The 21,743-nt window shown below is 39.0% G+C and overlaps 1 protein-coding gene across 1 annotated transcript in view; it reads left to right on the top strand.

Moving 5' to 3' along the window:
* Positions 1-21,034, top strand: part of LOC145465913 (ankyrin repeat domain-containing protein 27-like) — a 22,054-nt gene extending 1,020 nt beyond the window's left edge. Inside the window, exons 2-34 of the mRNA XM_081449677.1 lie at positions 752-871; positions 1,304-1,363; positions 1,721-1,811; positions 2,497-2,571; positions 3,354-3,448; positions 4,167-4,226; positions 4,752-4,808; positions 5,368-5,433; positions 6,064-6,140; positions 6,312-6,357; positions 6,481-6,562; positions 8,252-8,330; positions 9,003-9,065; positions 9,573-9,660; positions 9,926-10,000; positions 10,374-10,501; positions 11,338-11,420; positions 11,604-11,719; positions 12,172-12,264; positions 12,533-12,641; positions 12,924-13,018; positions 13,107-13,187; positions 13,813-13,896; positions 14,037-14,081; positions 14,483-14,608; positions 15,136-15,336; positions 15,705-15,824; positions 16,285-16,346; positions 16,575-16,671; positions 17,431-17,530; positions 17,905-18,163; positions 18,639-18,711; positions 20,401-21,034. Coding sequence (XP_081305803.1) covers positions 752-871; positions 1,304-1,363; positions 1,721-1,811; positions 2,497-2,571; positions 3,354-3,448; positions 4,167-4,226; positions 4,752-4,808; positions 5,368-5,433; positions 6,064-6,140; positions 6,312-6,357; positions 6,481-6,562; positions 8,252-8,330; positions 9,003-9,065; positions 9,573-9,660; positions 9,926-10,000; positions 10,374-10,501; positions 11,338-11,420; positions 11,604-11,719; positions 12,172-12,264; positions 12,533-12,641; positions 12,924-13,018; positions 13,107-13,187; positions 13,813-13,896; positions 14,037-14,081; positions 14,483-14,608; positions 15,136-15,336; positions 15,705-15,824; positions 16,285-16,346; positions 16,575-16,671; positions 17,431-17,530; positions 17,905-18,163; positions 18,639-18,711; positions 20,401-20,538 — 3,144 coding nt within the window. The 3' untranslated portion in view covers positions 20,539-21,034. The remainder of the gene's footprint in view (positions 1-751; positions 872-1,303; positions 1,364-1,720; positions 1,812-2,496; positions 2,572-3,353; positions 3,449-4,166; positions 4,227-4,751; positions 4,809-5,367; positions 5,434-6,063; positions 6,141-6,311; positions 6,358-6,480; positions 6,563-8,251; positions 8,331-9,002; positions 9,066-9,572; positions 9,661-9,925; positions 10,001-10,373; positions 10,502-11,337; positions 11,421-11,603; positions 11,720-12,171; positions 12,265-12,532; positions 12,642-12,923; positions 13,019-13,106; positions 13,188-13,812; positions 13,897-14,036; positions 14,082-14,482; positions 14,609-15,135; positions 15,337-15,704; positions 15,825-16,284; positions 16,347-16,574; positions 16,672-17,430; positions 17,531-17,904; positions 18,164-18,638; positions 18,712-20,400) is intronic.
* Positions 21,035-21,743: the final 709 nt, after the last annotated feature.

Here is a 21,743-nt window from a genome sequence, read left to right as displayed (position 1 = left end):
CTGCATACAGAGATGACAAAAACTATGCAAGCTCACTGAAAAACTTACATGTAGCTGTATTCTAGGTTTCTGTATTGGGCACCTTAAAGATGGCTGAACTGAATATTTTTTATAGAGAAAGTTCAACTCACAGTAAACTCTCTTTAGGCTGGTGAAATTATTTGGTAAACCACCCTTTGCATACATGTATGTTCCAATCCAACTTTATTTGTCTGTAAAATATTACTTCTGGTATGGTTAGGCTGTCATTTAGATGCCATACAGTTAAGGTTACTGTATACCTTAGTTTAGAATATTGTTTCATATCCAAGCGATGTTGTGCGTCTGGTTTAAACTGTCGATACCTAAACCCCTTTATCAAATTAAAGCTTATAGAGCTGGCTGTCAAACTTTACCAAGAATTTTGAAATAAAATGTTATGTCAAAATTTTTACTACCTCTAACTGCGTGCATCCGAATCACCTTTTGAAGGCTACAAGTCAAAGCAAATTTTTGTGTTTGGCTTATAAATTTGGTCCATATTCATATTCTCGGTATTGGACTGGAACTAGCTTGCAACTGAGGCTAATGCGGGGAGTGTTCAAATGCAAATGACATTTTTCTCTTTTAAATGATATTCCGTGCATTAGCCTCCATTGCAAGCTAGTGCCAGTCCAATACCGAGAATACAAACATAGCCTATTACATAAACATTTCTGTGTAGGCTCTGTAAGCACTGTAACCACATTTTTTGATAACCTTTGCTGTTTAGATATGTGTTCCAAGGCAAGGAACCTTACCCAGAGGAAGCTTTACCATGAATCATGTTGAAAATCATGTTCTGCAACCCATAGAGGGGAAATCCTTGGCATTTAGAACTTTAAATAACAAGGTAAGACTATTTGTATAGAACTTAATCCAGAAGTTTTTTCAGAAAGGACAATTGTAATATGAATGCTTGACATTTTTTTGTACATTTTATTTTGTGAGTACGCATGTAGAAATAAGGGTTCTTCCTATAATGCAACAGATTTGCATTTTTTCAGTGTAATAACACTGAATAATTTTGTTGATACGAAGAGCCCTCATTCTGTAGTTAGCATAAAAATGTACAAAAATCTGTTGAGAGTTTACGGCTCGAGGTCCACACGGTGAAAATATACTAACCCTAATCCTGGCATTGCAGTTGACAAAACAGAAATGTTACCGAAAGCCATTGACCTTAGGTCCTTGTTAGAGCTACTACTTGCGCATGTATGCTATTTGAATTTATCACTTTATTGTTTAGAATTAACACTGCGCAATATTCTACTTGTTTTGACAGGAAGTGCAACTCAGTGGGGAGTTTATAGTCACTACTGAAGGTTTTCAGGATGTGAAATCAGTAAGTACAGCTGTTGATTTCACATTTGACAAGAATATCATTCCACAAATAAAAATATCTACTGAGGAGAGATGTTATTTGGAAATGCAAAGAGTTGACAAATATAAGTACATGCAACCTTTACATTGTTGAGTTCCTATACAAACTAGTCTAAGAGACATTCATGAAGTATTGATAAAGTAAAGTTCTCCAAGGTACTGAACAACAACAACAACAACAACAACAACAACAACAACAATAATAACAGCAAAAAAAAACAAAAAACGGACGAATTCAACCATATTAATTTTATTTTAGTGTATGTTCCTTTGATTGCAATACATGTAATTTAGTATTTTCCTATTTTTAAATATACAGGTGCAGGTCCTCTTTGAAGAAACATTTTTTAATAGCAACAGTCAGAGCTTCCCAGTGCTGTGTATTGACCAGCCATTAGAAGGAGGCATAGGTACAGTAATCTAGCTTGTGTATGTCAAGCCATTGCAACTTAAGTCTTCTTGAGTTTGAAGTTGTGAATTTTAGGAAAATAATTACAGGATTTCAATGGGTTTTAAAATTGCAGTGTATTTCACTCCCCAATGCAGATGTCGGTGTCTGACTAGTTACATGTAAATATATATATGTAGAAATTGGATTATTGTACAATCTTTACAAAGTAAATTTGTTTCACCCTTTGATCCCGTCAGTTATCAAAATCTAATTTCTCATTACAATACCATTACATTTTTTGAAGCAAACAAGTGATGAGAATAAAGAAAATCCTCCTGAAGTTAAGTTATAATGTTTTGATCTACCACCCAATTTTCATAACTGATAATATTAAAAGAACTGTATGGCTGTCAGTAAAAAGAATTAACGTTTTGAACTTGGGACTGAAAGGTTTAAGAGGGGCGATGAATGTTAAAATTCAAGGCTTGCCTTGGAGGTCGATAACATTGTTTGAAAATCTAAATCATTTTAGACTCCAGAGGAGAAAGAAACACAGGAAAATGGGACACATCACAAGAGATTCCCAGATTTTGAGATCAAATCAAGAGTTCCCGAGACCCACAATTTTCCAGGTGCCATTTTGCACACCTTAACAGTGTATACTTTAATTGTATCAACAAAATAACTTGCAACTTGTTTTACAGGGGGTAGTTTGGAGCCAGCTGTGACATCACTGGAGTCGTTACAAGGATGTTATGATTTCCTTTGGAATAGTGCAGGTTTGTTGGCATTTGAACAATGTGCTTGCTTGTGTTTTTTTCCCTCAAATAATTACTGTCATCATAATATATTATTAATTAATAAAGAATGCCGGTTCAAATGTAAATCCATCAACTCAAAAACTTAGATCTTACTTTGCTACAAACCAATGCAATAAATGCAACTGGAATTGCACTAAAACCTCAAACTAAAGAGAAGCCAAAAAAAAAAAAATTCAAAAAGAAATGAGGTTCAGAGGGAAATGCCGAAAACATATGCTTTTACACATGTCCAAAATAAAGGCAGGGAATGCTCCTACAATGTATGTTCCATGTTCTAATGATCAGAAGTAATTTTTTAGACAGTTTGGCTACAATATGTACATGTAACATACTGTAATTAATGGTCATTATGATATTGAATTAGATAAAAAGTCTTAGATCACTTTTTCTTAACAAAGCTGGCTTATAATTGCCTGGGCCCTTGCCCATTGGGTAAGTGAAAATGAAAAGTTACTTGCCCAGCAGGAAAATCTAATTGTTCCTTACCACTGCACGGCACTTTTTTCAAGCCCTGTCTAGCTCTTGGGACAACCCAGGAGTCAAGGGTAAAGCTCATAGGCTCTTATACAGAAAATAATATGCAGATATAATCTAGAGATGTAGTCTACAGATATTTTAGTGTAACTGTCCATATGTGTAAGTTTTAAATGCAATTATAGTGACCTGTTGTAATTAGGTTTGAATCAAATAGTACATTCCAGTAAACGCTAACAGTATGTAATAATTATATACTGTTTTAGGTAACAAACAATCTCAGAAACTGATTGACAATATCTTAGTATTGTTTAACTCAACTTATGAGCAACTTGAAGGAGAGTCTTTACGGCATTTAATGGTAAGTACATTGAAAATGCATACCTCATTATGCATTATTCTACAATTTTCAAATCACACATTTAAAGGAAATACAAACACTCAAAATCAAGGGAATAAAAATAGAAGCAGAATAAATCAAAACTGTATCAGAATTTTTTGATTTGGTGTAAACTTTGAGTTTCTGTGCCCAGTTGAAATAAGGAAAGTTGTAAAAAATGCTGGCATTTTGGTTTGCATAGGTTACGACAAATCTGCTTCATTTTGTGCATTTTATGAATAAATCCTTAATGTGTAGCAGATCAAGAAAATACCAACCAGATGCGAATTGTACAGCTGTTTGTAATGCCAGTCAGAACTTATAGCTCTTTACACCATACTATTCAGTTGTTTATTAAAACTTTTATTATATTGCTTGTGTTTGTAACAATAAGGTATGCTCTGATGGGCTAATTCTAGGGAATTATTCTTCTGTAATGCCCACAGGTCAGTGGTGGGCCGGCCAAAACAAAGTAGAAAACCATGCAATAAACAACTTGATAACCTCAGACTTTCAGTCTTTACGGGAAAATCTCAAACCTTGGCCTTGCCATATTGACTACATTAACTATTGCTTGGTCAATACGGAAATGTCATGGTTTGAGATTTTCCTGTTTAAGGCAATGTCAGAGGTTAATAAGTAGTTAGTACTACACCATATTATTATGTTTTCTCTGACGTTCTGTGACAAATATTGATAGGATGCAGCTCATGCAATTTACACAAGAGCTATGCAAGCAGCACTCAAGAACAGCCATATTGTAAGTACATTATCTAACACTGTTTGGGGACACTGTGGTGGAGTAGGTCAGACGTGTAACCCTGTAAAAGTCAATAGTTTGTTTACGATAAACGAGCACGCGATTGCAGATGCAAGCTTAAATTTGCGCTTTCAGCATAGAATAATGTACGCAGTTATTCTATGAAACTTGTGAGTCTACAGAAACTGGCGACGTCACGCAACGTATCAACAAATTGTGACCTCTTCACTAGCATGGACTTTGACATTATGCATATCTGACTGTAAAACCTTGGTTGCTGCTGAAAAATCTTGATTTTAGCAATGGTCAAAGGTTTAAAGTCAGCTAGTGAAATCATTTATTTAAGGTATATGTTTTAAAGTGAGGGCGTTGAATGCACTCTTATAATCTCTGATTACTACTAGTAATATCAAGTACATTAATTTTGTTAAATGGACAAGTGAAAGAATATTGTGCTCAAGATAATTATTTATGCGTGTACTTAGTGATCTTGGTTTCATATTTAGAATTCTTTTTTCTCCTCAGAGAAAACTTGCTCAACATAATACCATTTACATGGACAATGTCAAACTTGCAATTGAGGTAGGTCAGCATGTGTTTAAGTAAGAGTGCATGTACAGTATGTTCTCGTGTATGAAAAAACACGGTAACCAAAATCCACCAAATTCATGAAGTGATAGTTATTTACTATTCTTTCATGAAAACAGATTAATTGAATGGCCCAAAGGTCATAAATTTACTATACTTTTAATGGAAAGTCCAAGTAAAACTGTAACTAATAAGTGAAGTTTACCTTTTATTGTCTGAGACTTTGTTCCAACATAATCAAATTTTCCTTTTGTGAAGCTTGTGGCAAGTTTGAGAATGTAAGTTTGTGCACCTGATAGTGGAAGGTTCAAGAAGATTATTGTGAGAACATATTTTGGTCCTATCAGTTCAGTGCAAAATTATGTACATGTACATTTGTAATGCCTTTCTAAAAATAACCTGCCATCATTTGTACTTCATTCAACAAACGGAGAAAGGGGAAATCAGGCATTTTCCCTTTCCTCATTTGCCAAAACAGAAAAGAATGCTTGATCACAGGTTATGCTAAAAATTGACTTGTTGTTTTAATTTTTTTGTTTGTGCTTTTCTCAAGACATATGTGATGAATAAACTGCATGACCAGCTCTTTAAAGGAATCAGCTCCATAATTGGAAAGGAGGTGAATGATAAGCATGGTGACAGTTTGCAATAATTTAGCCACTGAGACGACTCTATTATTTGTATTGAATCAGATCTGTTTTATTGTATATTTAGTGTTTTCTTTGTTGTCACATTCTCTCTAAATTTTTCATCCATCAGTACAGTTCAGTATAGAACTTGAAGATGATTTCCAGTCCATAATGTGCATTCTTGAAAGTTTGTTTAATATGTTTTTTCGCTTTGATTCACGTAAGATGGCACAAACCATAGCATTTTGCAACCACTTGATACATGACATAAATTTTCATGTCAATCACCATTAGGGATGTGAAGATTTATGCCTCATTCTTTTTTATATCACTTGATGAAAATAACTCAATAACTCTGTGGCTTTAAAAATAAAAAAAACTTGGAAAAAGAATTTAAAGTGCCTCAAAGATGAGGCAACAGGATCTTAACGAAAAACATCATTTTACAGTACAGTACATTCCACTGAGTGATACTCACAAACGTTGGGGTGCTCAGACTGTGCAGTGGGGTTTGGAAATCATCTTTAATTATTGCACAGTTATAGCACTCTAGTGAAGTTCCTCAAGCGAGGTATGGGTTACAAGTTCAGCTGACAATCTTGGATTTCATTCCTTCCCAGGATGCTGTATTGAACAAAACTACTCGAAACTTGGCAGAAATTCAAATCAAAGACCTGGGGGTAAAGGAGCAGTTGCGGTAAGTATAGACTGAGACATTATGTATATTGTATTGGATTTCACAGTTCGTGAGAGTTGCTATTAATAATAATGAAATAAATAATGTATAATTATGTTATATGCAAAACCACGATCAGAGTTTAAGGATGAACTCTTATTCTTCTCTGTTTGTCTTTTCTCTCGTTTTTAGCACCAACCTACCTAGGGGAAAAAGAGCTCTTTCATTTCTGAACAGGGTATGTCTGTTTTTTTGTTTTTTTGTTTTTTTTGTTTTTTCCTTTTTCTTCAAGAGAACAAACATGATGCTATGATTTCTTAGTTTTATTTCCCTAATTTTGTTTTTATCTGTCATTTTATAGTACAAAACTCCATTGGAAAAGTTCCACTGTTTGAAGAAAACAGTTACCATAGTGACTGATAGAAAGATGAAGACTCCAGATGGTTAGTAATAATTGTGTGTTAACTTACTGTACTGTTGTTTAGCAGAAACTCTTAACAACCATGTCCAGCTATCATCGTGATAATGCAGTCATAAGTCTCCCTAATTGCGTCTATTTTGTTATTGCCTGGCTCAAAGACAACAGGTTGAGAGTTTAGTCACCGTGTTACATCGGATCCCTGCAGAAAAAATATAACTCTTACAAACCGAGTTTAAGGTCCATACTGTAGGTTGGGCACAAAGCTTTTTCCCATTCGTTCTATGGCCCAAGCGCAAAGCTTGTGGGCTATAAAACGAAAAGTTTTACTGTCACTCTTATTTGTCATGAGCGTTGAGAAAACCTGGCCTTAAATCACGAGACCAGGCATTCTGATGTCAAAAACAGCTTCCAGAACAGTAGAATGCAGCCTGCTAATTTGACTGATCACAGTCAGCTGAGACATACAACAATTTAGGGACTGTGTAATAATTACCTGGAGAAGGAGGGGGTGGGGGGGCAGGGTGGGGCTGGGAAATGGGTGAAATATGCCCCAAAACTAAGTCATACCCCCCTCAGAATCACTGGACTCTGAGCTTGTGTCGTCTTCTCATGAATTGGGAGATTCATAATCTTCTACAGCATCTCTGTCACTAAGGTTCCCGCGTGCGTGGGTGAGAACTCGATCAATCAACTCAGCCTAGCTTCCACTTATCTTAAGGCCTTTTCGCTTTAGATGCATTTTCAGCTGCTTGTTGGTGAGCGCTTTACATCTTTTTAAATTGTCCAAGAAATAAGCGGAAGAGTGTTCCTTATTCTTACTCTTCTTTTGTCTTTGGCATCGAGGAACTCAAGGTGCTGTACATAACTTTTACATTCAGTCTCGTCCACGGTGTACTGGGAACATACCTCTTCCAAAGACATTTCTTCCGAAGAGGGCAATTTTCCCTCGTTGAACAATCTCTTAATCTGGACACTTGGGAGAAACTTGTCGATCTGGTCTCCAGTGGACGTTGCCGTAGTGAATAGTAAATACTTTCCAGGCGAAGTACTGTAGCATCTAGGGTTGGAACTGGAGAACGTTGGACAGGAACACCTCTTGTACAACCTTCATTAAGGCATACATCGCACGTTGCCGAGTCCAGGAAAACTTAAGGTACTCGAAGAAGTACTGCTCCTGACGAACATGGTCTTCTTTTAATTTCTGAAGCTTTTCAAACAAGGCGTTCCCACACATATTAAATTTTACATCCAACCCCTTCTTTCTCTTGTTGTCATTTTCTCCTATGTCCTCCTCCCTCCAATTTTCCAGCCCCCCCCCTGTCCAGGTAATTATTGCACAGTCCCTTACTCTTAGAGGGCGTGGAGGCGAGGTGGCGATGGTTAGTGCGCTCACCTCCGGATTGAGCGGTCCGGGTTCGAGCCCTGGCCGGGGACATTATGTTGCGTTCTTGGGCAAGACACTTTACTCTCACAGTGCCTCTCTTCACCCAGGTGTATAAATGGGTACCGGCAAGTATAATACTGGGGCTAACCCTGCAATGGACAAGCGTCTCATCCAGGGGGGGGGGGGGGGGTAGAAATACTCCTAGTCGCTTCATGCTACAGAAACTGATGAAGTAAAGCAATCACCTGCAGGTTCAGTGATGCTGACTAACTTGGTTCCAAATTTGTTTACTTTACTTACTTTTGCACATTCATTTTTTTTCACCAGATACTGCCGATGCCATCACAGTGGACGATCTTCTTCCAGCTCTGATCTTTTTAATCATCAAATCAGATATTCCAAATTGGTTAGTATAAGAAACTAAGGTACATTCAAGTGATCAATATTTCCTTCAAATCCAATACCGGTATTATGGTTGAGGCTTCGAAGGTTTGTGTTTATCAGACTGAACTGATAATGATCCCCGGTGAGAGACTGGTTGCAGACGATGCCTAGTGAAACATGCCCAGAAATGACCACGCCTAGCAACGTTTCCATTAGAATAATCTAAGCGAAGATCAGTTCTTGATTCTACTTCGTCCAACGCGTGCTGCAACGAAAGCCTCGCGAGGCATGTTCGTTTCAAGGGGTTTGAACCAGCCAGTATTTTCGACAAAATGTGCCACTGACAACAAAATTGCAAGACGAGTTGTATGCAGGAAAATTACTTTGTGTAACCCGACTAACAGTACATTTACTTCTAAGTTAATTGAGTTCATTTACTTACTTAACATGTTGTGATTCAGAGCTGCCTTGAGTCAACTGTAGCTTTGTTCTCCACAACCGTAACAAACTTGTTACTTTGCGGGCGAATTCTATCAACAACAGGCAATTTCACCTATAGCATCCTAGAGCAATTTCACCTATAGCATCAGGGGAAAATTAGGCATACTCAGCCGTAACAGGTGTTTCGGGTTACAGCCCTTAATGGCAGCCCTGTGATTCTTTATATGTTTCCTTTCGTGTCTTTGTATTTTAGGCTTGCCAACATTACCTATCTGCATAACTTTCATTTCTCCAAGCGTGGACATAATGAATTCCAGTAAGTGAAAACTGCTGTATGTAACAACTACCCTTGTTATACCAGTTTAAATACACTATCAACGGAGCATGCAGCGAAGCTATACAGTCGATCAGAGTCTTTCAGCGCCTTTCAGGCTGTACGCGTTCGAATACGGCCTTGCAAACATCGTGCGCTCGTGTTAAACACAATCTTAACTCGAAGGAACTGTGCCTTTCGTTAACGCGTTAGATACATGTTCGTTTTTAAAAGCATTAGCCTTTGTTATTCATAACCAATAACTTTTCTGTGATGCATTTTCTTATGTTGAGCTCAGAAGCACGGTTAGTATAACCAAATTAAGAGGTCAACGGTAAAATTGTGAGACTCGAAAATTCAAATCAAAACACAGTGAAATAAATAAGTGCGTCTAAAAATTCGATTTTCCGAGCTATGTTCTTGTGGTCAAATTGCAAAGGCAAGAAGAATGAACCAATGTATATGGTGATTGTTCCAGTGGTCGATTGAACTTGTTTCGTTCTTGTGCAGGTTCTTTTTGTCTTCAATTGAAGCTGCAGTGGAGCACATCAGAAGAGGTTCTGTTAATGATATTTTAAAAGGTCTTCCACCCGCCAAGGTTAGTATCAAAGTGATTGTTTTTGAACTCAGTTGTACAAATGTAACTAATGACATCACAGGTTTTGTTATGTCTTGTTCTCGGTGGTGTTACCTTGGCCGTGGAATTCGTCAGCAGTTAAAAAAAAAAAAAAAAAACGTTCGGCTAGTGTTCAGGAAACTTATAAGACGGATGCTAAGGCGTAGAGACTTGCAGATTTTGAGTAACAATGCTCAGCAATCGCCGAAAATTTTCAGCAGTATTTTTCATGCTTTAATCGTTGCAGAAGTTGTCATCCTCTTGGCTTGTTATGGAGACTGATGGAGCACACAAAACCACTGCTCTGGAGAGGCTTTTTGAGGTAGTTATCGTAAAAAAGCAATGTGGCGTCGGTAATAGTTAAAGTGTCTACGCAGTGGTTTTTTCTTACGCATATTTATGTAATGTGCCGTTTACAATACACGGTTCCAAATTTTAAAATGTTTAGGGTTAAAATTTACGAATTTCTGGTCCTCAGAGTTGGACTTTAAGGCTAAGCAGAGTTCAAGGCTGTTTTCCTATCCATTCGGTTAACTGGGGAGCAGCGTCGGTGAGGAGCGATCAGCGTGAAGAACGGCGAGTGGGAAAAAAGGAGTAAGGCTTGCCGGGGCTAGGAGGCAAAAGAACTTCTTTTGCTTCGTTGTAATAGCGATTTCCTTTATAAGCCTCGTGACAAATTCCTCTGTTGACTTCAGTTTGCTTCAAATGGAAATGAAGAAGAAGTGGAAAAATTGTTAGCGACTGGAAGTGACCTTGGTTCTCCTGGAGAGAAGTTCTGTCATCCCTTGTGTTTTTGCGACAAATGTGAACAGTTACACAACAGGTAAACAGCCTTCACCAAACTAAGCAGTTTACTTGGGTTTGCGAGAGCCGTCGACAATTTATTTTGTGTTAAATTCTCAATGAAAAAAAAAAAAAGGAAAAAAAAAAGAAAAAAACCTCAAGAGAGCAGGTAATTAAAAAAACCGTTAGGTTTGGGAAAAATTGAGATGGATTGCGAAACACGAACTTGAAAAATGTAGGATAACTTTTACTCATTCGCCCAACCTTGCCTTTATTTCAAGAGGTTTCTTTTTCGTAATATGTATTTGCAATTTAAGACAAATGTCTTAAGACTGTAGGACTTCTCAATGAAATCGAACGAAACATGTTGGTGATTCATGTTACCAACAGTAATTTCTGATTTCAAACGGGCTCCTCGAGACAAGTACCCCCCTCCCTCCCCCACCGAAAAAAAAAAATGTTGCAAACTAAGAGTGATTACTCCAGTGGCGGATCTAGGGGAGGAGCCCGGGGAACCCGGGCCCCCCATTATTTTGTGTAAAACAAAAAAACGCAGAAGGGCGGCAAGCAACCCCCCCCCGCCCCTTTAGCTCAAGGCCTCGATCCGTCACTGTACTCTTTCCCAATACACAACATTGAAAAGGGGGTTGGGGGGGGGGGGGGGAGAAAGGCAATCAATGAGGTGTCACTCATGGAAAAAAAATGCGTTGAAACTATACGACATCCCCAAAACATTTTCACTAAGGTAGAAACTTAAGAGCCAACTGGTGCAGTAAACTGGAGATAAGCACTGATGGTAAACATTGGGGAAAATAGCGACGGGTGGCAAAGTTGAAGTTGAAAACGTAGGGTTAATCAGCATTGTTTTATTTGAAGGAAACGCCATGATCCGTTTGCTGTGACAGTGTTCTCAAGAGACGACCTTGGACGAACTGTCCTGCATGTGGCAGCTGAATATGGTGAGTAGAAAAGTGTGTAAATTTAACTTCCATGTTGCCATGCGTCTGTTCAGTAATAGATCACAGATGACCTCGCTGAATTGAACTGGGCCTTTCACGGTCAAGACCTCGGGAAGAATTCGACAGTTAACAATAGGCGAGTGAAAACTAGGGATGATGATCGTGTTCTTTAATAATTGACAGGTCATTCTAGCTTGATGTACAGACTGATTAAGAGAGGAGCTGTAGTGAATGCTATGGACTATCACGGCACAACAGCCTTACATCTGGCTTGTCAGCGAGGGCACGACAGTGCTGCAGTAAGTTCGAAATATTTTTCTTACCCTTATTTTTAGCAGTCCTCGTAACGCCAACCAATTGTAAGAAATCGCCCAACCAATCCGTGTAACTGAAAATAGAGCAAGCAGTGAATTAAATGCCAGGGCTCCAGTTTGTGAACGTAGCTCGCAAAGGAGCGGGAAAAGTCACGTGAACTCCACCACGCTTGGTTTTGTACGTGATCGGCAGGAGGAAAAAAAGAAGGTGTCCATTTTGAATGGTTAAATCAGCTCGCACGTACAGTCGCAAAAAAGCGAGAAAGTTTTTTCATGTGATCCGTCTCCATCGCTCTGGCCAGGTTCTACACCTCACTGGCGGAAATAAGAAACGTCCTCATTCTGTTCTCGCGCCTATGTGGTTTATTTCACCAATAGTTAACAGTAAATATGTACGTTTGTTTAGACCTTTGTTGTTGTTGTTTTCGTCTTTTCAGTTGGTGCTGATGCATTACAAGGCTGATATCAATGCACCAGATAACGATGGAAATACACCGTTACACTTAAGCACCGCTAATGGACATGAAAAGGTAAAGCGAAACGTGTTTTATTTCGTATTGAGCAACAGATCATAGATTTATATCGTCCTTCCTTTTATTGCAAGACTTCATTTTCGCCAAAAGCGATCGTTGGTTAAATTTTTGGTTGAGTCGTTATTCTTTTGAAGCCCAATGCCCTTACGACTAGGAGACCTCAATTACCTTTGATAATGGAGTTGTTCAGTAAAGACCATTTGTTGTTCTTGATGTAGTGTAATTCTGTTTACTGATAACAAACATTCCGGTGCTTTCCATGCAGTGCACAAAGGCACTGGTGTTTTTTGATATGCAAGTCAATGTGATGAAGATAAACGCGGCCAACGAGCAAGGCGACACACCACTTCACTTAGCTTCTCGCTGGGGTTATGGTAAGATTATTTGAGTAGTGCCCATTTGTCGTCACGTTTTTGTAGAGGAAAATTTCCTCTTAACTGGTAGAGCGTATTACTCGGAATTGTTGCAGCTTACTACAGTTTCACGGTCGTTGATTTGTTAATTTGTTACGATGTTCGATCGCAAGTCAGATTATAAATAGGTTGGTCCGTGAAAACGGAAGCCAGTCACTCGCTGGCTTTCTCTCTCGCTTACTCGCTTGCCCCGTTCCTCCCTAACTTCCGTGGGTTAATTGTCGTTATTGGTGATATTTTTAGCTGAGCTGGTTCGTCTTTTATTGGAGAAAGGCGCTTCCCTGGAAGCTCGAAACAAAGACAAGGCAACTCCACTGGACAGCTCTCACAACAAACAGGTATCTAGCACCTGGTAATATATTCCTGTAGTGGTGTTTCTATCTTTAGATTTTAACGTTGATGCGTCGATTTGATATTGATAACCAGGTGACTGAAATACTCCTTGAAGCTATTGCAGCAGCCAGTGAAGAACAAGAACAGGCACCAATACCTTATTCTGAGCGCAGAGTAAGTACTCGATAGGAAATTATCCTTTTCAGAGACGTTTTCCGTACAATGACTGTTTTCATCTAACTAAACCCAAGGTGCAGGTATTCCGTGAGCCTGTCAGCGGTACCAAATCACGTGTGATATGCCATTCGCCCTTTTGTCAAGCGCGTAAAGCTGGAAACCACTGCAAAGCGCGGAAAAAGCTTGACACCAGTGCAAAATGCGGGAAAAACAGGAAACAAATGTAAGGTGCGGGAAAAACATGAAACCAGTGCAAAGCGCGGGAAAAACATGAAACTAGTGCAAAGAACGGGAAAAACATGAAACCAGTGAAAAGCGCGGGAAAAGTATGAAACCAGTGCTAAGCGCTGGAAAAACGTGAGACCGGTGCCAATCGCGGGAAGAACACAAAACCAGTGCAAAACGCTGGAAAAAAAATGGGACTGAGTCAAAGCGCTGGAACAACAGCTACGGAACCATATCTGCAAAGCGACGTAAAACGTGTAACAGGAGGTACGCGCGTAATTCTGTTTTTTTTTTCATGATATGGTTGTGTATAAACTGATGTTCCCTTCTTTTTCAGTTAACTTAGAATTTAAAAGAACTGACACCCTTTTCTTTCGTGTTGTTGTTCTTGCTCCAGTCCCAGTTGGTCGTGGAAAGTCCACTAATTCAGTCTGATGAATTTCCAAATATTGTTTCACAGGATCAAGAAAGAACCAGGGAGGTGAGACTTACAGTATCATGACATTTTCTACTATATCACTTTATAAATATCAGGAGCTGGTACCTTTCAAAACCAAAGTAAATGTTCAAGTAACTATTTTCCCCTCGCTTACTCCCGTGTCTTATATTTTTCATTCCTAGATTGACCGATTCATTCGTACAATTGCTGACGGCGATGTAGAATTGGTAAGAAATATTTCACTTTGACGGATTTTCTTAGAAATGAGCGTTACTTAAAAGTCATCTCTCAAGACTCTGAAAGTGGCCGGTTCGCTTCTTTCGCCTGCCCTCACCTTCTCTTTTTCTAAACGAATTTGCGCTTCGCGCTCTCTATTCGATAGCCCTCAGTGCTCTTTAAGCTCGACTTTTATGCAAGTCTAACATCTCTCGGACAAGTAGAGAGAGAGAACTCTGCGTTTCGAGAACAAAAGTCCAATCCGTGTAGCATCTGTGATTGGCTTTTATGATAAGAGCCAATCACAGACGTGTCTCTCAGGTTTTCAGTAACTAGTGCTCAAGCTACTTGCAAGAAAGTAATATTATATCACGTCAGACTAAATGCTTTGTTGTATGTCTTTTTCTGTCAGGTTCGATATAAACTCGGTCTGAGTGACGACGAAGAAGACGAGATAGATTCACCCGATCAGCCTCGCTCGGACCAAGACCTCTGTCATCCGTTATGCCAGTGTGAAAAATGCATCAAGTGGCAGAAGGTATGTCACGTTACAGCACGCCGCGCGAAGTATCATCTGGTTAAAAAGTACGCGAATGGTTTACCATACATCTGGACTTAGTGCGCGAGCGAATCAAGGTGACTTGAAGGCAGTTCCTGTTACTGAGGAACGGATTGGCCTAAGAGCTCATCAATGTGCATCTTGAAAAGTTTAGCCTAAATTATTCAAGTTCGTCGTTTGTAATCCGTGTCAATTTTCTCCATCCTTAACCATCCTTGTTCTTTGTGGTTTATTATTATATCTTTGGTGTTTTTTCATCTAAATAAACTACTATTTTCAGGTTTTCTTCAATTCAAAAAGGTAATCAGTTTGTACGTGGACAAAATAACTCGAAATACCGTGACTGAGCTCCTTTAAAATGACAAGCAGTATTGGTGTCACAGGGTACGTCCCCCTATTTTGTCAGGGGGGGAGGGGATTTAAAGAAAGTCCTTGACAGGCTGACACAGACTCACGTGAAACTCTGTTCGTGTACAAAACACTTATCTTCGTTGTGAATGTTTCAGAGATCGCGAGAAGCAGCAGAGAAGATCATTCATCCTAATGTTAGGAATGGCGAGGGAAATACGCCGCTTCATATCGCGGCCGTCAGAGGATACGAAGAGATGACAAACCTGTTGTTACGGAGAGGAGCTCAGACAGATGCCAAGAATTACACTCAGATGCGAGCACCTCTGCATTTTGCTTGTCAGTACAATCATCCAAGGGTATGTTATAGAGTTTAATATCTTAGATTACGATATCTTGGCGAGCAAAGTTAGGAAAGTGAGGACAAGTCCATCTTAGTGATCTACGAAGAGCGAGGGCTCTTTCACATGTCACATCACGGCAGGCATGTTGGTGTTCCAAAACAATCAAAGGGCGGCCATGTTGGTGTACCAAACCAATCTTGTGAGAGTTCAACTCTTTTCTCATGTAAAGACTTTCTTTTTTCCAATAAATTTGCAATTGCATGGCTGCTGGTCACGTGAGTGAGAACTCTATAACGTCACAAACGCAGAGATAAGTCATAACATTGTAACAGTCTAATCTCACAGATTTCATTTTAACATTGACGTATTTTATTTGATGTCAGGTGGCCGGCCTTCTGCTAAGTCACCAAGCTAAAGTTAACATCAAGGACTACAAAGGCAACACTCCCCTGCATCTGTGCTGTTTTACTGGACACCTGGATCCTGCCAACGTCCTTATAGGGGTACGGTGAATTGTCTGTTGTCTTAACATCTTGAAGTCTTGTTCTGCGGTACTATTCAAGTTTAAACCTTAAAAGTTACGCATTAAGTGTAGGATGACATTCAGGGCAACTTCACTCATCTAACTTCAGTCATCTCTGTATACTTGTTCAAAGTATAGCATTTCTCTTTTTCATAACATTCAAGTTGATGTTAAACGTAATTGGTGTCAGGCGGGCGAAAGAGACACCAGTCAGGAGCGCGAGAAAACTTGTGGCTGGCAGTGAGAGCGGAATTTTAGAAACTACCTATGTGTTCCATTACTGGTCAGTTATTTAACCGAAGAAACGTCGTTCTTTGGTTGGTTTGAAGTTCTTGCACGCAAAAGTGCTCTTATGCCTATAGTAATAGAAAGCTCGTAGATGGCTGCAGCATTCGACAAGCTTAATCTATTAACAATGTAATTTTCATATTGTGTGATAGCATGGAGCCAACGTTGATGTTACAAATGACCGTGGAAACACTCCTTTGCACGAAGCAGCCAGGTGAAAAAAATTGCTATTTTAGCTCTTGAATTTCTTCATTTCTAACACCACTTGGCTTACTTGACTTGGCTTAGCCTAACATTTGCAAACGCACAACTTTGACACGTTGATAGGTTTGATTAAGACGAAACAAATCTTGTTATAAGCTTGCTTCATCATAGTCTAAACACCTTGGTTTTTAATACTGATGGTTATTCACAGTTTTGATTTTCTTTTCTTTTTGTGTAGTTTCAACTTTGTCAAACTTGTTATTTTACTGCTTGAGAATGGCGCATCGGTGACAATGAGGAATCAGCGAGAGCTTACACCATTACAGTATGCTCATGTACGAAAGTTAAATCTACTGAATACAAGTACAATGCGAATACAATCGAATCATCTACTAGCTCCTCTCCGTATTTGTTTAGTGATCTAATTCTTGTGACTATACAATTTGTTTAATCCTTTAACTGATGAGGAAATTCGCGTTATGTGAAAATAGATTAGAAGGAGAACCTCCAAAAACTTGCTTCAAGTACAGCAAAAATCCGCATGTAAGAACCTACCTTTTTTGAAGCCTGACAGATTAGATTCTTGTATTTTGAGGTACTTATTGCCAATTTAGGGTAAGTTGATTCTTACTGCTGTACGGTCTTTGAAGAATCTAAGAATTCATATAGTTGTTGATTACTAGAAAAATAAATAAACTTGGGTTTTGTCCTAAAAAAACCAGTATTTTTTCATATCTGTATTATGATAAGCCTAACACAACTGATTACAGAATATTTATGTAGTGTTGCCTCTATAACAAGAGTTCAAAATTTAACTTTAACACACATATAAGAACAAGCTTGACCTTGTTTGGCGAAACAGGTTCCAAATTTTAAGGGTTGAAAATGGCAAATTTCTGCCAGCAGGTTCTCAAACCACTAGGTTCTTACACGCGGATTTTTACTGTAGTAATTAACCGTCTGTTTAACAGTCTAAATGACACAGAACCCTTCACCGCTTGAAAATTTGCGTTAAGGTTTAGTTATGGAGGGAAGTCGCCGCTGTTAGGCTCGATAGTTTACGTTTGTCTGTTTTATGGTGTTTTTTCTCGCAGCGTGATGAAGTCATACGTGCTCTGGATCAAGCGGCAGGCATCAGCTTCAATACTCGGACAAAGCGCCTGAGTTACAGCCATTACAGCGCGCAAAAGCCAGGTGAGAAAGGGTTACCACAAGTCAGGAAATGTTCAGGGAATAAAAATTCTTCAAAGTCAGGGACAACTATAAGGGAATTTTTATTTGGATACAGGGAAAATTGACATAATTTAACACGGCTGATTTAATACCGTTGAAGGCTGAAGAAACATTTGGGCGGAAAGGACGGCTTTTGTGGGGGGCTGTAAATCGCTACTATATCTGACCTTTTTTATTTATTTGGTCAGGAAAATTTCATTTTTATCAGGGAAAAGTCAGGGAATTTTGAAAAGCGATGTCTGTGGCAACCATGTTCCAGAGGCAGCTGGTTTTCAGCTTTTTTTAAAATTTCTTCTAATGAGAATTCCTTATTTTGTGCTTTGTTTAAAATGCAGGTGACAAAGACCCAAACCTCTCTCTACCAAAGAATCGAGCAAACTCAATTCCAGCCTACGTCGGCTCGAACGCTGTGACGAAACAGCCAATTCCCGTGGCCAGTTCTTCTGGTCCTACTTCGACCGTGTCACACACAAATGACCCTGGTGACGGGTCTCTTCCGCCACACGAGAGATTGAACAAACTGTTTGAACGATTGGAAGTAGGCGATATTGAACGGTTACAAGACATCAGCAAAGCTGTGAAGTCTTTTGATAGGTGAGAATCACTGGCCTTGTCACTAGCAAATGCATTCAGTGTTTAGTTTCTTCCCTGAGAGACAGTTGGTCTTCAAGAACGCGTTAAGTGGAGTATTTTGCGGAACGGAACTCTGATCTTGTTAGAACAGAAAAATATCTAAAAATTAAAAATTGCCAGAATCATCGTGAGATTGAACGACAGGTTAACGTTAGCGTTTATGACTGTCGTTTCGAAAGCTCAAAATCGAGACCATGTTACCAGAAATTGTAGTCTTCTAGCATTAAAACCGTTTTTTTGTTTTTTCCTGCAGTTTTCTGTGGAAGTGAACTGTGTTTTTGCATGGATATGATTTTATTTTAAAATGATGGCAGAAGAAGGGAGTTTATGATTTCCTCTCTGTTTCTACTAGGCGAGACACGAGTAGAAAGAGTAGGGGATGAATGAGTTTTAGGGAGTGGCTCAATAATCTGTACCCTTGTTTTTCCTTTTTCAGACGGACATCATTAAGAAGGACTGAAACGATTGATAAAAGTTCTCCAGTCATTGATCTGCACCTTAGACATCAGGTGAGTGTTGGAAAGTTCCTTTACAATCTATGATAAATAACTTTGCCTAATTGGTTTGGACTTGAATTAGACCTCAACAGCTGGGAATTATTAGGATTTATTTTTGCACTCCTTCTGTCTAGAAGTATAGAGTCAAACTGAAAGAAACAAATTACAATTACTTTGAGGCTCTGTGCCGTAATTGTCGTAATTGACTTTGAACTAATACAAACTGAAAATTATGTCATAATTCTACTTACAATTCTTGTAATCTTTTCCCGTCTGTAAACCTTGCGTTTAAGTTATGATACTTTCTCTGTACGGTTTAGTGTCTCTTAATGAAATAACGTTCCCTTTGCGAGATTCGAACCGAGTGATCCCTTTTATATAGGTATGTGTCCCTAGGGACCTTACATAATCCCGCAAGGACTTATATAACTTCATGTTCGTGCAAAACACTAATTATTGATCTTTTTAGCTCCAGGACCGTCTCAAAACCTGTTTCTCGAGTAAATACAGCGTTATATAATTCTCTTGTAGGTTTCAACATGATCACACAGTTAACGTCCAAGCACGTTTTTTTTTTTTTTTTCTGCCGGCTTAGGAAGCCACCCTGAAGTTAATAAAAGTTGTTTTCTCTGCTCTATAAATTGCACGGTGATAAGATGTAACTATTCCATGGAAGAAAATAACGATGCACGGTTGTAACGTCCAAGTATGAGTGGCGCATTGTTAGATAACGAAAGTTAGAGGAAATTGTCTAGCAATGATTTTAACTGAAGCTTGTTGATTTTTCTGCGCTGACTTAGACAATGAAATATTTGCAGCAGTAATCGTGAGTGCAACGGCTAGTTACGTTGGGTTTTAGAAACATGCTGTCTTTAAGGGCCCATTAACCGATCTTTTCGAGCCGTTGCTAGGGAAAATTCATTCTCGTATAACCTCGTCATTTTTAGTTACCTCAGAGTTACTTCATGTGTTTTAACTTTTTCTTGATCAGCAACACTAGTGATGACGGCATCAGGCCACGCCCATGGTCATGTGACTAATACAGAAACAATGCAAAGGCTCCCAGGCAAATTACTTTCTCGGGATTTTTTTCATTGATTTAATATTTTAATTTAAATCCTCATTACGCTATGCATCGATTTTGTTTCATTTCTAAAAGGTCAGATTTTGAAAGCATTTCAAAATATTGAAAAATTCGTAATTTTCTGAAAAAAGCATGATTTCGAAAAAGAAATGCATAGCTATGTTGCCAACGTTGGCTTTAATCGAAATTCGTCGAAAAAGGCTGGATTTAATGAAAAACCGCGTTTTCTTTAGCATTTAAAGAAACCGGAAGTGCGCCCGATATATGTTGGAAGTTACCCTATCAGCGCGTGCACATTACTAGCACACTTCGGCAAGATAAAACAAAGCCACACGGAGTTAGTTTTTCTCTTTCTGTTGCTCTTGTTTTTCTGTCTTTCTCCTATTTTGTCTTTGCTTGTACTTTTTTTACTTTGCATTTTGCGAAACACAAAGAAAAACATCTAAAATGTAAGCGAATTTGTAAGTTTTTGAGTTGTTTTTATTTTCAGTGCTCAGGCTGACGTAAGTGACCGGAAGTGAAATTTCACCTCCTTAGCAACGCGCGCGAGCGCGCGCATGAATCGGTTAATGGGCCCTTAAGTTGTACTGATAATAGCTTTGTCTTCATCTTTGTAGCTTTCCATTCAGCATTTCAACCGCGCGACCCTCCGTAAAGTCCAAACACGTGATCACAGTCGGCCAATGGTCGAGGAGGACAAAGATTACGAGGGTGACGTGAGCAGCGAAGATGACAAGGACGATGCCATCACGTGATAGTAACGAGTCTAACGCAAGTGACCCTCAGGGGAGCCATGTGATGTCAGCATCAAGAAATGGCGAAAAGTCGCACTTATCCTTAATCCTGGATTCGGTGGCTTGATAAATGGTGTGCATTTGAAGTGTGCCTAATTTTGTAGTTCTGTTGGTCGATGTACGTCGTCAACGGCTTTGTGGACACGAGTACCAAATAATTAATGAACATATTTCTCTTTCCGAGAAACCAAAGGAAATTTCTCTTGGACAGTATGGAGTATTATGGGTCGCCGCTGTTTGAAACAAGTGCGACTAGTTGATTAAAATGCGTTCAAAGAACGCATCAATTATTATAAAGCTTATTGTTTACGTGTTAAAAACTGAAATGGTGTTGTTTTTTTGTTGCTAGTTTTTTTTTTCCGCAGAGTTTTCGGATATCCGTAATTTTGATTGATTTGCGGTTTTATTTGCGTGTTTCTTCATGTTGAAATCTAAAATAAAAGAGCATTTTATGTTATCGTGCTGTTGGTATGATGCGAAAAGTGGTAGCAAAGAATTTTTATAACTGGTCTGACCTGTTTGCTCTTATAGGAAATTTCCAAGACTGATTAAAATTTTAACTTTCTAGAGAAGTCTCTTTTTCCCCCAACATCACCACGAGCCTACTTTGGTAATTATTTGTCTACTTTATGATACACTCGTGGGATGCATTACCTGGCGTGGCAAAATGTCGATATCTCGTCTTGATTTGCTTTACTGAGGCGTTCGTCATAGAAAACATCTGTGCGAGGTGATTGAAGGCGCAACTTCCTTCGGTCGCCTTCCATGCTATTTTACGCCTGCATTCATGTCACTCAGCGGATATCTCCACAAGAAAATCCCCCCTTTACCACGGGAGAGCCCAACGGCCCCTGGCTCGGATAAATTCGTAAATTATGTTTCAGATCTTCCCGTAGAGTGGAGTAGTTAGCTTGCAGAGCGACGAACGGCAAATGAAGAGAAGAAAGAGCCTCTTCTTTTATCACTCGCCGTTTGTCGTGCTGCTATCCAGGGCCGGGTTGTTCAAAAGCGCGATTAAGCTAACCCAGGATTAATAAGAATTTTGATTTTAGTTTTGTAACTTTTCGGTGAGGTTTTCTGGTTGGTCTTGGTTTAAATGCGTCAACCGACTGAATATTCCGTAGCAAAAACAAGGGAATATCTGAGTGATATTCCCCAATTTTCAA

Source organism: Orbicella franksi, chromosome 13, assembly GCF_964199315.1.
Source record: "Orbicella franksi chromosome 13, jaOrbFran1.1, whole genome shotgun sequence".
In the NCBI taxonomy this organism is placed as follows: Eukaryota; Metazoa; Cnidaria; class Anthozoa; order Scleractinia; family Merulinidae; genus Orbicella; species Orbicella franksi.
The sequence above is the reverse complement of the archived record's forward strand: the minus strand, read 5'-3'. Positions and strand labels throughout refer to the sequence as shown.